Raw genomic sequence first — 14,879 nt, forward strand, 5'->3', positions numbered from 1 at the left:
TCCAGAGTGGGTGCCACATGAGGCAAGTGACAATAGAAAGACTTTCCACTAATACCTGAGCTTGTAAGTCTGTATCTACTAGATGTCTTCCCTTTGTTACTTCCTAGAATGGTCTGAGGTTTTCTCCTCCTTGAAAGAGAAGGAAGCTTCTTAGAAACTGTTTTTATCTACAATTGAGACTGTTAAAATTAGGTTAATAGATATATGGATATTTGTAAAGATATAAGTTCTCATGGAGTTAAGAAGGTTACTAGGTCAAGGTTGTTTTGGGCATGCTCTTCAGAGAGGGTCTCTGTGGGAGCCAGCCAGAGGCTGTTGGGGCTGGCTTTGTTTTTCACCAAGTACTGTCCTTCCTTTTGTCCATAATGCCCAGCTGCTTGTCTTTTGACTTATCTTGCCCTGTGTTCCCAAACTTTCTGCTTCAACCTCAACTTCTGTTTCAATGCTAATAATCCTAAAGCTTTGCAATTTGAGGCTTGAAGATTGTGATTTTAGCATTACCTTAAAATACATGTAGAACTAACATGTTCTACATAATGAGACACTGTCTTTATATATGGAACAATAAACATATGACCTAATTGAAGGATTAATATTTTAATGGGTATTCATTAGATATAGAGAAACACATTAAGCTAAAATAGCAATTTAATAGTTATATAACATAATATTTTCAGCACACAAAAATGAAAACACACATATACACAAATAGATTCACAGAGTAAGAGATTTTAGCATCACTAACCTGTAGGGCAGTGGGCTGTGAGAAGCAGCTGGGTGTTTGGTTGAGCATGAGTTTCGAACCCCGGAACCTTTATCATACGGCAGGAGTTCAGCTCTGCTCCCAGGCCCTGGTTCTTTTCACTTAGCTTCAGTCCTCCAACAACCCCTCCCACAGAGAGGTTTATGACCATCAGTCACGAGGAACCATCCCTCAAGCTCTCCCACATGCAGATGAGGTATCTCCAAGCTCTCAGGTCAAGCCAATAGACATTATCTGCTGTCAGACCCTAACCCACTCAAAACTGTATATAAGGGCTCTATTTAGGGGAAGTAAAGTGCGCTCAAGAATCATCCTGGTGTCCGAGAGTTTTTGTCACAAGAGCTGTAACACTTGGGGAGAGCTCTGCTCTCCCGGAACCTGCCTGGGACACCAAGCAGCCTCCTTGCCAGCTAGCTGGCTCCTTCTCAGCCCAGCCCGGGCCTGGACCGGCTCAGTGTGGAGACAGGTGCAGCACCTGGGAGAGACCAGTCAGCGACAACGACCAGAGGCAGCAGTAGGGGCAGGCAATCTCCCCTCCTGCTCTCACTCTGTGTCCTTTGGCCTCCCGCATCAGGCCAGGCCAGAGACCTACAGACAGTGGAGATGCAGGCCGGAGGCAGCCCAGAGACAGTAGCGAGCCCTCTCTGCTCTCACCCTGTCCCCAGTCAGGAGATCATCGTGGGACACCCTCCAGAACAAGGGACCCACACTAACCCAGTAATCAAAACAATAGGTAGTGAATAATCACAAGATTCAGAATTTAAGGGTGCATCTCTCCCACCAACACGACCTTACTGTTATAGCTACCATCCTACTCTCATGAGTGGCAGAAGACACATTTGCTGTGATCTGAATGTATTCCTCCAAGATTCATACTTTGAATTTTTTTTTTTTTTTTTTGCATTCTAACCCTAGGTTTATTCAACACAGGCCTTTCACTCTACACAAGTACAAACACAACCTTATCTAAAATGCTACAAAGTTATAAAACTCAAAACAAATTTTATAGTACTGACTGTACAATAAAAGCAAAAAGAGGCAATGTACACATTGCCAAGGTTAACCTGCAACATCACCATGAATGGCAGGTGACAGTGGGGGTGGGGTAGGTTTCATGAGGACCCTGTAGAACTGGCTCACCAATTTTAGAAAGTAACAGACACAGGGACAGAAAAGATAACCATTTAATCCTTCAAAGGCTTTAACCCTAGACAGTGAAGAGTACTAAGCAGGGGGCATGGTCAGGCCTACAGAAGAGCTTGATCCTCTCCACAGGTGTGGCACAGCGACAGCAAGGGCTTGACCAGGTTGTCTGACTGGTTCTAGGTCATCTGTGGAAAACGGTGTGCTGCCACAGGTCCCATTGGCTCTGCTACCAAACAGACTGTCAAGAACTGAAGGGGTGAACTTTCTAGCCAGAAAACTACAGGGTACCTCTATGGGGACAGTCTTGAATCAACAGTGCCTCCATAAGCCAGAACCTTCCTGCAGAGGAGATATCTCAACTGCTGTCTTCAAAGCCTACCCTGGTGTGGGATTCTTCCCTACAGATCCTTATTTGGCTAGAGAAAAGGACAAAACTGAGTCTGGGGAACATAAGTTACAGAGGTACGAATCAATGTCCCTGCTTATTGGGAGGAGTTGGAGCTGGATCGGCTCCTGTGGCGGCGGCGGCCAGGAGATCGAGACCTCCTTTGCACAGGTGACCTGCGTCTTGGGGATCGAGACCTTCTCCTCATCCGTGGAGGTGACCTACGCCACATAGGAGGTGTCGGAAGCATTCTCCTGGGTGGGCTGAATTGCCGAGGTGGTGGCCGAGGCCATGGTGCCAACACAGCAGTAGCAGTGATCTCTTGGCCATCAATTTGTCTTCCATCCATGTGTTTCAGTGCCTTCTCTGCTTCATCTGGATTCTCAGACTCCACATATGCATAGCCTTTGGATAGATGAGGATGCATCCTTTCTACAAGCATGTCAATCATTTTAATTTTCCCGTAAGTAGAAAATATTTCCATGATATGATCCTTGGTCACAATCCTGGTGAACCTCTCAATGTGCACTTTGGTGGATTTAGGTGAAGGACTCAGCCTTTTCCTCTCTTTTTCATCTCTTTTAGGTGGTTTGGATTTGGAGCGGACCGCCGCCTGTTGTCATGCCTGCACGGAGAAGGGCTGGGGGAACCGGAAGAGCTGCTAGAACTGGAGCTCCGGGAGGTGCTGGAGCTTCCCGAGCGGCTGGATGCAGAGGACGAGCTGGAGCCACTGCTTGAGCCTGTGCTGGTGCTGTCGGAGCTGGAGGTTGAGCTGGACCTAGACCTGGTGCTGCTGCTTCCGCTTGAAGCACTGCGCCTCTTACGAGTCTTATCTCTGCCACGATCCTTCTCACTTGACTCTTTAGTGGCCCCTTTATCTTTAGATCTATCCTTGGACTTCTCATCAGAGCGGTCCTTGCGTTTGGTAGGAGAAGGAGCCCTAGTGCTGGACGTTTTATATTCTCTTTGACTCCTAGCAAGCTCTTCTTTTTCACTCCTGATAAATCCATTCTCCCCTTCTTCAAGGCAGCAATGTCGGCCTCACTTATTTGAACTCTCACTTCTAACTTGAGTCTGAGAAACGATCCCTAATCGATTGCAATTTACGCCAAAGAGCAGCATCTTCTCAAGGCCGCCACCTCCTCCTGCTCTTCTTAGACCCGGACGCTGGCACAAGCCATACTTTGAATCTTATGGGCCACAATGATAATACTAAGAAATTGGATCTTTGAAACTTCATTAATTATGAGAGTAGTGCCTTCAGTTATGGGATTAGTAACTTTATGAAGAGGACTGAAGGAGCTCTATGAATGGCATACCATGTGAGGGGACTGTGTTGGCCTCTTCTGCAGTGTGAAAATGTAGCTACTTGCATGACAGAAATGGGTGTAAAAGATGTGTTTTCAGGCATATATTCCAAATTTTATACCACAAATTGTGATGACGACTGTCATTAGATGAATTACTTTACATGGCTAAAAGTATGATTTTTAGAAATCTGCTTTGGGGCAACTTAGTTCTTTTCTACCCACATTCTCAGCCTTTCCTCCCAGCTCATCCCCATTTCTTTCTATTACCCACCAATCCTCAGAAACTCTCTCTACCAGGGACCTCACAGCCTCATACTTGCCTAGCATCTATGGAGGATAACAGCAAAGCCCACCCCACAAAGAAAAACACAACCATGAACTACCAAGACAATATGCCTGCAAAAGAACCCTGTTGCAGTTAGGCTCAGAAAAAAGCAATACAGCTGAAGCAGAAAACAAGGATTTCAAAATAGCAATTATGAAGATATTTAAGGACATTAAAGAAGATATGAATAAATATCAAAATTAAGTGTGTAAGAATATTAACAGTTAAATAAAATAATGAAAATAGAATAAGACATGAGAGTAGAATTTAACAAATAAAATCACTAAAGAAAACCAAAACTGAAATAAAAGTGGAATTAAATTTAGGATGTCAAATAAAAACCACAAACATAAGTGTACAGATTACAAGACATGGAAGAGCGAAACTCAAGTTGAAGGCAAGGGGTAGAAGAAATGGATAGCTTAAAGGAAGTTTTAAATATAAAAATACCCAGGTTGTCTGGGATAAAACATCTAGAAAATCTGGGGCACTGTAAAAGGACTAAATCTATGAATAATAGGTATAAAGGAAGGAGAGGAATCCGAAGTTGAAGGCACAGAAAATATTTCCTAAAAAATCATAGAAATGTCCCCAACTTAAAGAAGGAGTTGCCTAGTAAGATACAAGAAGCATACAGTACACTAAGTACACAGGACCAGAAAAGAAATCCCTCACGATACTTAATAATCAAAATACTAAATGTACAAAATAAAAAGGATATTAAAAGTGTATAAGGAAAAAGACTAAGTAATGTAGGAAGATGGGCCCATTAGAACAACACCTGAATTCTCAGTGGAGAATCTAAAAACCAGAAGGCCCTGGATGAGTTTCTACAAACTGAGCAACCTCAGACTACTATACCCAGCAAAACTATCAATCACAATTGATAATCACTATCAATTGACAAAACTATTAATTACAAATTGAGGAAGAAAAACATTCTATAATAAAACCAAATTCAGTTTCTATCTATTAATCCTATTCCACAGAAGGTTCTAGAAAGGAAACTTCAATCTGAAGAGGTTATCTACCCTGAAGAAGACACGAGGAATAAATAAGCCTAGAATAGTAAACCAAAATATAGGAAAAACCCACACTGTAACAAAGTAATAAGAACCAATAAACACTGCTCATTGATAACCCTTAATATTAGTGGTCTCAAATCCCCAATAAAAAGACACAGATTTACATATTGGAGTAGAAAACAGATGCATGACTTTGGATTCTGTTTCCCTAACTGGGCTGCCTTGTCTAGCTTCAGTGGGAGAGGATACACCTAGTCCTGCAGCAACTTGATGTGCCAGAGTGTGTTGGTACTCAGGGGGACCCCCTTAACAGAGGAAAAGGGGAAGAGGTTGGGGGGAGAGGTATGTGAGGGTGGATGTGATTGTGATGAACAAATAAATAAATTAATGAAAAAAGAAAACAGAATGCATCTTTCTGATGTATCCAAGAAATATATCTTATCTTCAAGAATAAACATCACTTCATGGTAAAGGGATGAAAAAGTTATTACAAGCAAATGAACCTAGAAACAAGCAGGTGTTGCAATATCTGATCAAATGGATTTCAAACAAAAACTATTCAGAAGAGATAGGGAAGAACACTACATAGTCACTAAAGAAAAAGATCCACCAAGAGGGTATTGCAATTATAAACATTTGTATACCAAACACAGAAACACCCTAGTTCATAAAAGAAATACTACTACAGTTAAAAATCAGATATTGACCCTCACAAACTGATAGTTTGTGACTACAATAACACCCTGTCATCAATAGTAAGGAAACAAAAATATAAACAGAGAAATGTAGTTAAAATTGTAATAAATCAAATGCACATCTACAGGACATTTTACTCAATCACAAAATAATATACTTTTGTTTCAGTTTCTTATGGAACCGCTACAAGATGGCCCATATACTCAGATACAAAGTAAGTTTCAATAGATAGAAGAAAATTGAAATAACACTCTGCATCCTATCTGACCACCCTGGATTAAAACTGAATGTCAACAACAGAAGCAACAGGAACTTTACATACTCATGGACACTGAACAAGTCACCACTGAATGAAAAATGGGTCGAGACAGAAGTCAACAAGGACACTGATAGCACAGGCACTAAGACCAACAATTAATAAATGGGACCTCATGTAACTAAAAAGTTTCTGTACAGCAAAGGACACCATCTTTCAGGCAAAGTAGGAACCTACATAATGGGAAAAAATCTCTACCAATTACACATCTGATAGAGGATTAATATCAAATTATATAAAGAACTAAAAAAAAAAAACCCTTAACATCAACAAAACAAATAACTCATTTAAAATAGAGTACAGAACTAAGCAGAGAGTTCTTTTTCTTTTTCAGATTTGATTTTTTAAAAACTTTTTACAGTCTAGTCTTATCCCTCCCCTGGTCTGCCCTTGGACAGTTCTTCATCCCATTCCTCCTCCCCCTGTCTCCAAAAGGATGTTTCCACCCCCCCACCCCCCGGCCAGGCCTCTCTACTCTCTGGGACTGTAAGTCTCTAGAGGGTTAGGCACGTCTTCTCTTACTGAGGAATACTAGGATTTAATGTAGACCTTACAAAAACAACAAGATACAAATGTAGGTCCTTTTTAATATTTCAAAAACATCTGTATCTACTATTTTGTTACACATGAATTAACCCTTTTAACTTATCTTCCTTGTCACTCTGCAAATGAGCTGTAGTACCACTTCTTAGTGTTCTGTGTCATTGGCTTCATTACTCATAAAAATTTTCCTTTCATAGTTGCTTAATGCATGAGTTCACACCTTTCACTTTTCTATATCGCATAGAAGAGGAAGCAATGAGAAAAGAGAGAAGAGAAGAGAGGGCAGGAATGCAGTGGGAGTGGGAGAAAGAGCTAAAGCTAGAACCAGTTTCTAGTTTTATCCTTTCTCTATATTTTAATCTAATGACACAGAATGAAGGGACTAGCTCCCGAGGCGTTTCTTGCACACAAAGAGCAAAGGAACCAGAAGGTTCCAAGGATTGGAAAACATTTTGAAATAGTCTTGCAGGTATTTAGAAAATTTGGTCTACAGATAAATGGAAATCCCAGCTTATAACTGATGTTCCAAGAAGGAACTATGGATATCACCCCTAAATTGCTGGTCTATCTGCTGTCTTCTTGTTAGAATTGTAGATGTAGCTTAGGAGAAGCCCATAGAAAAATACATGGACAAATCAGTTATCTGGACTTTTAAATACAAAAATCTTGTTCATCCAGTACACTAAAATTCTCATTAAAGATGTATTTATATGTGTGCATGTGGGAATTTAAAGCAGAATGCTGAGATATATGTAAAATTATGTGCAAATTATATATAATATGTACCACATATATGACTTTTTAACAGTGTCTAACATAATGATTGCTACTTTCTCTGATATAAATACCAGTGCCATTCTTGTAAAACATTACTCAAAAATTCTCAGCTTAATGGAATGAGGAAATTGGGAACTAGAAAATATCATCCTAGGTAAGGTAACTCAGACCCAAAAGGACATGCATGGTATGTACTCACTAATAAGTGGATATTAGCCAAAAAAAATCTACAGAATTCCCAGGATACAGTCCACCGAACTCAAAAAGGTCAGCAAGCTGAAGGGCCCAAGTGAGGATGCCTCAGTCCCACTTGGGAGGGAAAGAAAGCAACCACAAGGGGGGAGGGAGGGACCTAGAAGGGAAAGTGGATGTCAGGGGTGTGGGGTGGGGTGGGGTGGGGGTGGGGGTAGGGAAGAGGGGAACATGATCTGGTATTGGGTCTGGGAAAAGGACTGAAGCCCCGAGGGCCAGCAGAAAGAATGGAAACAGGCAATCTGGGAGGTAGGAGGTTGGGGTGACCCTCCAGAATGTACCAGAGACCTGGGAGGCGAGAGACTCTCAGGACTTAAAGGGAGGGAATGTGGATGAAATGCCTTACAGTTGGGAGAGGGAACTTGTAGAGCCCACCTCCAGCAAAAAGACAGGTCATCAAGTAAGGGATGGGGTTGCCATCTCACATTCAAAACTCTGACACATAATTGTTCCTGACTGAAAGAACTGTAGGGATGGAAATGGAGAAGCCTGAGGAAAAAAAGGCCCAGCAACAGTCCCAAATGGGATCCAGATCAAGGAGAGGCCCCAAGGCTTGACACTATTACTGAGGCTGTGCAGTGCTCACAAAAGGGACCTGTCATGACTGCCCTCCGAAAGACATAACAAGCAGCTGAAAGAGCCAGATGCAGATATTTGTACCCAGCCAATGGACAGAAGTTGCTGACCCCTGTGGTTGAATGAGGGAAAAACTGGAAGGAGGAGGAGGATGACCCTGTAGGAGGACCAGCAATCTCAATTAACCTGAACCCCGAGACCTCTCAAACACTGGACCACCAACCAGGCAGCATATACCAGCTGATATGAGGTTCCAACACATATATAGCAGAGGACTGCTGGGTCTTGGTTCAGTCAGAGAAGATGCACCTAACCCTCAAGAGATTGGAGGCCCCAGGGGAGTTTAGAGGTCTGCTGGGATTGGTGGTAGGTGGTGGGGACATCCTCGTGGAAACAGGGGGGTGGAGAGGAGGTATGGGATGTGGAACAGTTGAAGGGTGGACTGGGAGGGGAATAAAATCTGGAGTGTAAATAAATAAATAAATAAAGATAAAAAAAAGATGGGCAGTGGGCAATTGAATGTAAAACTTGAAAGAGACAGGGACACTTTGGACTCACTAAAAAGTGAATGGAACAGAAAAGATTAATGGGGAGATTCCCATAAACAAAATATTTATACTTTTTCAGATTGAGCATTCAGATGGAAAAGGACTGGAAAACTTTTTCTTTACTAGCCTGGAGCAGTGGAATACTGCAAACCCTGTTATTTCAGCTGTAGACAGAGCTTCATGGAAATTGTGAGCCAGACATTTTTCCTGTAGGCATTGACCAAACAACCCCAGCAGAGATATATTTAAAAATACTTCTGTAAAAGGAAGGAAAAATAAACACTGCAACGCATTGCAAATACTCCCACTAATGAGATCTGTGTTCCTCCATTTTCCCTTAGAAATGTGTTAACTGTTGAGCCTGGAAACACTTGTAATAATGTCTTAGCTCTGAGCCTAGAAAATGTCTGGATGCTGTGAGAAGCAAAGAAATCAACGAGGAATATAGAATCAGATAGAGTGGCCCTGAGTCAAAGTTTCGTGTTAAAGAATAGTCTAGACCCAAATCCCTCACTCCATTAAGCTGAGAGTTTTCAAAAGACAAGGCATATATGGGTGAGAAAAAAACAAAACAAAACAAAACAAAACAAAACAAAACTGTTCAACATCCTTAGCCACCAGGGAAATACAAATCAAAATTACTTTGAAATGTCATCTTATACCAGTCAGAATGGCTTAGATTGATAAAACAAGTGGCAGCTTATGCTGGTGAGGATGTGGAGTGAGAGAAACATTCACCCATTGCCAGTGAAACTGAAAACATGTACAGTTGCTATGGAAATCAGTGTGGTGGCTCATCAGGAAGCTTGGAATAGATCTTCATTAAGATCTAACTATACCCAAAGGACTATATCCTACTACAGAGATACTTGCTTATCCATGTTCATTGCTGTTATTCATAATGCCAAAAAATTGGACACAGCATAGATGCCCATTAACTGATGAATAGATACAGATAATGTGATACATTTATGTGATGAAATATTATTTAGCTGTTAAGAAAAATGAAATTATGAAATTCATAGGTAAATGGATGGAGCTAGCAAAAAGACCACCCAGAGTAAAGTAACCAAGACCTGAAGAGATAAATACTATATATGTTTTCTTTTAATGTGTGCCTTAGTTAATGCTCTGCTGCTGTGAAGAGTCACCATGATAATAATAATTCTTAGAAAGGAAAACATCTCATTGGAACTGACTTACAGGTTCAGAGGTTTAGTCCATTATCATCATGGTGGGAAGCATGGCAGCGCACAGGAAGACATGGTACTGGAGAGGTAGCTGAACATTCTATATCTGGTTTGACAGGCGGCAGGAAGAGTGGGGCCTGGCCTGAGCATTTGAAACCTCAAAGTCCAGCTTCAATGGCACACTTCCTCCAACAGTGCCACACCTACTCCAACAAGGTGACTAAGCATTCATATCTGTGAGCCTATGGAAGCATTCGTATTCAAATCACCACAATGTTGATGTTAGTTTTTAAGCTTTCCAAAGGCTTACTACAATTTTAATAACCACAGCACACATAGTAAGGACTAGGGAGGAAGAGAGCATGTCCAAGGAAGGGGAAATAGAATATACTGTTATGGAGAGACAAAGTGAAAATTATAATAAGAGGATTAAATAGAGAAGTTATAACAGAGAAAGGTAAAGGGAGGGACTATGAGGAAAGAGAAGCAACACTAAAGGATATTTAAAAAATTATATGTAACCTTCCTACTGTAAAAGCTCCCTAAAACACACACACACACACACACACACACACACACACACACACACACACACACACACAAAAGGAATCTATATGGAATTATCAAATAATAGGAAGACAGTGTCCCAACTAGACAGCTCAGGCCACCAAGGAAAACCTCCACTGCCAAGAATGGGTTACATTTTGATGAGTCGTTAGCAAAGGGGCCTCATGGAAGCCCCCAAACATCACAGAATTGAGAAAGAATCAAGAAAGAGCTACCAATCTGTCAATCTTGTCCATGTCCAAGCTAGGAAAGGTATCCTGTGTTGTCAAGATTATTAGTTCCTCTTCACAACCTGATGGTAAGACATCATTTCTGAAGACTACACTTACATATATCAGTGAACATGGAGAAGTCAAACTGGTGCCTAACTGGAAGGTTCATCCTTAAGGATTAGCATTCAGGGCATTAGAAGGTTCTCTGTATACTACCTAAGGAGAGAAGTCATCATCAATAGCTCCTTGCTCCAAATCCTGCAATCCCTGAAAGGGTGTGCTGCAAGGTGTGCTGGTACAACAGAGGCACAAATATTAAGGGAGTAACCAGCTACTTTCTGATGGGACTTAAAGCTTACTCCATGAATTGGAACTCATCTAAGACTACTAACGTGGCCCAGCACCTGACACTAGGTAGGTCAGAGGGGAGTACCTACTACCATTCCTCTACAAAAGCAATGAAATGATGCCTACTGACATATTGCAAAACCCATAGATCAGTACCTTGCTCAGCCATAGTCATAGAAGCTACTTCTTACAATAGATAGGAATTAATTCAGGGACCTACAACTGGACAATAAGCAGAGTGAGAGTCTTTGGAGCACTCATTCCTAAATGGGATTTTTTTTTTTTTTACCAGACTTCTACCATTATGGATCAAGGAACTACATGGAAGGGGATGGGAAAGACTGTAAGATCTTGAGGGGAGGGATGACTTCAAGTAAACTTTCTTCCAGACACAACAGGATTGATGTACATAATAACTCACAGAGACTGTGGCAACATGCACAACACCTGCATAAATTCAACCCAGATAAGGTTCAAGTACTAAGAGAGGTAAGTAGACACAGGCCCCTACCCATAATCAAGATGCTAACTGCAATTTATACCCACTGGTAAGGGAAAAATAGGTTTTCTCCAATGGAGTCTCATTGAGTATATTAATTGAACTTCAGGGTTGATTCAATGCCTACGAATAGTTGGCTAAAACAAAATGATCTCAATGATATATATATAAAAAAAAAACCCAAACAACTTTTGGTTTCATTTTGCTTTGCTTGGGCAAGTTTTTGGTCTCATAGATCTTTTGCTTGTTTATTTTATTTCCCCCTTTTTTTGGTGTGTTTGGTGAGTTTTGTTCACGTTTCTTTTTTCTTCTTTATTCCTGTTTGTTTTAAGAAAAACAACATAAAGGTGGCTAGGTAGGGAAGTGAGAAGCATCTGGGAGAAATTAGGAAAGGGTAAAATGATCAAAATATAGTGTATGAAAAAGTCTTTTCAATTAAAAGAAAAAATCTACTTTGGCAGAAGAAAAAGTAAAAACAACAGGCATGGCTTCCCAGCACACCCATTGCACCTTGTCCCATATGCCACAGGTATCAAAGGACATCCCACTGTCATGCTTGAGTAATTAAAACTGTTTCTATTCTCTTGTCACTATGACTAGTTAGGTAGTTAGGACAATTTCTGAGAAGCATGAGGCCTAGAGTCCTAGATCAAGAGTTTCACACTAAGTATTTCACTAAAATATTCACTAAATTTCACTAAAATATTCAAATAGGTTCTACATGGTAAAACACATTTGTCTCATTCCCATAGTGAACTCTTCTTATCTTTCTATATCATGCGGTTTCACTTCTCTAAACCACATCCTGTCTGTGTCCGCAGTACAGTTTTAAAATGTAAAACACAATACACGGACTTTTAAATGCTTAGCGTTTCCATTTATGTTCAGTGATCTCTAGGCTAAAAGGTACACATACAGGAATACAATCTGCAACGACTACTTCTTAATGAATAAACAATTTAGATGATAAAAATCCTCACTATAGAGAGGGCTGTAAAGCACAGACACTTACCTGTCTGATAAATGGCCACCCACGATATATCCTATAAAGATACCAGTCATGTATATAAATTTAGCCACTGAATTCAGTGCCTGAGATCCACATACCAGGTCCCACTGGAAGAGAAGAAAATCAGAATAGCAGTCTGTCAGTGGAATTTGTTCAGTTTACTCAGCATGCACTCCACTGTGCCAACCCCTATCTTCCTCTCTAGCTTCGTCATCCTCTGATTTCAACCATACAGTCTCAGCTTAAACAAACCTGTTTCCAGGATTCTTCCTGTAATTCTGTAAGTTATATTAGTGATTTTTAACCTGTACTAAAAATTCTTGAATGGCTGGGAGGTGGTAGCACACGCCTTTAATCCTAGCATTTTGGGGGTCAGAGGCAGGCGGATTTCTGAGTTTGAGGCCAGCCTGGTCTACAGAGTAAGTTCTAGAACAGCCAGGGCTACACATAGAAACCGTGTCTCCAAACCAAACCTAACCAAACCTAGATCAAACCCCCCAAAATCAAAAAAGAAGTTCTCAAATATGATCATATCATGCAGCAATTTGAGACCATTGAAGAATATTGTATGTTGGAGAAAAATCTGTTGTGACTACTTCAGACATGAAGATCGGGCACTGACTTTATTTTTCTATGGTTTGTGACAATGTTGGTGATCGAACCTAGGGCTTTAACACTCGGGGAAGTGTGCTAACCACTAGCCACATTCCAGTCATCAAAGAAGGTCAGACATACTGCTCTTTGGTTTTTTTTTTTTTTTTTTTTTTTTTTTTTTTTTTGGTGTAGTGGTAAGATTTGAATCCTCAGCCTAACACCTGATACATGATTACTATAGCACTGAACCACATTCCTACCCAGCCACTGTAGGTTAATATGGTCTTTCATATATTTAAAACTTGAAATTAAAGCTTAATGATACTGACTTGTCACAATGTTTATGAGACTGCATGTGAATTATTTGCTTAAATTGACTTGGCACAAAAGTTGCTTCCTAAATAATGATCATCCCTATAATGAAAAGGACAAGGAGAATAAATTCACATCTTAATTTATCTTAATTAAATTTTAAAAAAAATGCTAGATGCATTAAATATGTGTGTCATAGTAAATTGAGAAATAACTTCACTAGCTAAAACCAATAAAGGCTATTCTTACAATATGTGCTCTGTTTAGGCTATTGGTAAAGTCCCATCATAAAGTCTTGATGGGGAAAGGAATTGACTGACCTGGGTCACTGTGGTGGAGAGGAAGGTGCTTTGGTCATACACCCAGCCATCCACACAGGGCTCTGTGTCTGGCTCTGTTACAGTGGAGAAGGTGCCATTTAAATGAAGGAGATGCCACTGTGGTTGGATATAGCGACGGCACTTCTCTGGCCTCAGGTTGGAGTCCATTGGGATGGAGATCTTCAGGAGGTCATCTTGGCTCAGAATCCTACTGTTATTATCAGACACAGTGTTATTGTCGAGGATGGGAATCCAGCAGCGATGACTAGGAATGGCTGCAGTGAAGTTCTCCAAAAAAGTGTGAGGAAGGAATACGACAGTGCAGATCAATACAAAAATCAAGTGAAGAATCTGGAACTTCCCCAGGCTGCCAAGTTGAATTATAAGGTCCTGAAAGGCCATCTAGGCCAATCTCTATCTCTAATGAGAGGCAAGATAATTATATCTAGATTTCTAAAAGTTTTTTTCTAAGTCACACTGAATAGGGTTGATCCAGAGCTGTTCTTAATGGGTCCCTTTTCTAAGTAGGTATTAGGTAGGGAGCTGACTGCTTTAGAGTTACCGAGAGGAATAGTCCAATGATTGGCTTTTTGTAATTGAATCTGTTAAAGATCTACTTTGTGAGAAAGTTTGTCAGTGCACAGCCCCATGACCACCTGTGGACATTGATCTGCAAATTCCCAGAAAATAGTCAAGAGTTAACTTACTATGTTTCACGCAGTCTTTAACAGAATATATAGTTTTCCAGAATCCAAAGTAAAGTGGTTTTAATTTTTCTACTTCATGGAAGTTAAGTATTTTGTCTTGTACTGAATTTGTGTAAAAGGATTAATGAAAATCTTTAGAAGTTAACATTTGGAAGTGAAGTATGGTGGTTTGAAGGATACTTGGTCCCCAAAAGGTTACTACTTGGAAAAGATTAGGAGTTCTGGCCGTGTTCGGGGAGACTGGTGGATTTAAGGCTTCAGAAGCTGGCTGCCATTCCTGTGTACTCTTTCTGTTTCCTCTTCATGGATGAGATATGAGCTCTTGGATGCTGCTCCAGTGTTATGCCCTCCTGCCTACTGCCATGCTCCCCACTATGATGGCGATAGACTCTTATTCCTCTGGAACTGTGAGCCCCCAATTAACCATGCTTTCTATAAGTTGCTGTCATAGTGTTTTAT

The 14,879-nt window shown here is 40.7% G+C and overlaps 1 protein-coding gene and 1 pseudogene across 1 annotated transcript in view; both read right to left on the reverse strand.

The window, feature by feature from the left end:
• LOC117714615 (solute carrier family 22 member 19) overlaps window positions 1–14,263 on the reverse strand; it is a 36,423-nt gene extending 22,160 nt beyond the window's left edge. Inside the window, exons 1-2 of the mRNA XM_034511173.2 lie at window positions 13,714–14,263; window positions 12,491–12,594 (exon numbers count right to left, since the gene is read on the reverse strand). Of these exons, the coding sequence (XP_034367064.1) occupies window positions 12,491–12,594; window positions 13,714–14,115 (506 nt within the window). The 5' untranslated portion in view covers window positions 14,116–14,263. The remainder of the gene's footprint in view (window positions 1–12,490; window positions 12,595–13,713) is intronic.
• LOC117714629 (RNA-binding protein with serine-rich domain 1 pseudogene) lies at window positions 2,092–3,504 on the reverse strand (annotated as a pseudogene).
• Window positions 14,264–14,879: the final 616 nt, after the last annotated feature.

Source organism: Arvicanthis niloticus, chromosome 1, assembly GCF_011762505.2.
Source record: "Arvicanthis niloticus isolate mArvNil1 chromosome 1, mArvNil1.pat.X, whole genome shotgun sequence".
Lineage (NCBI taxonomy): Eukaryota > Metazoa > Chordata > Mammalia > Rodentia > Muridae > Arvicanthis > Arvicanthis niloticus.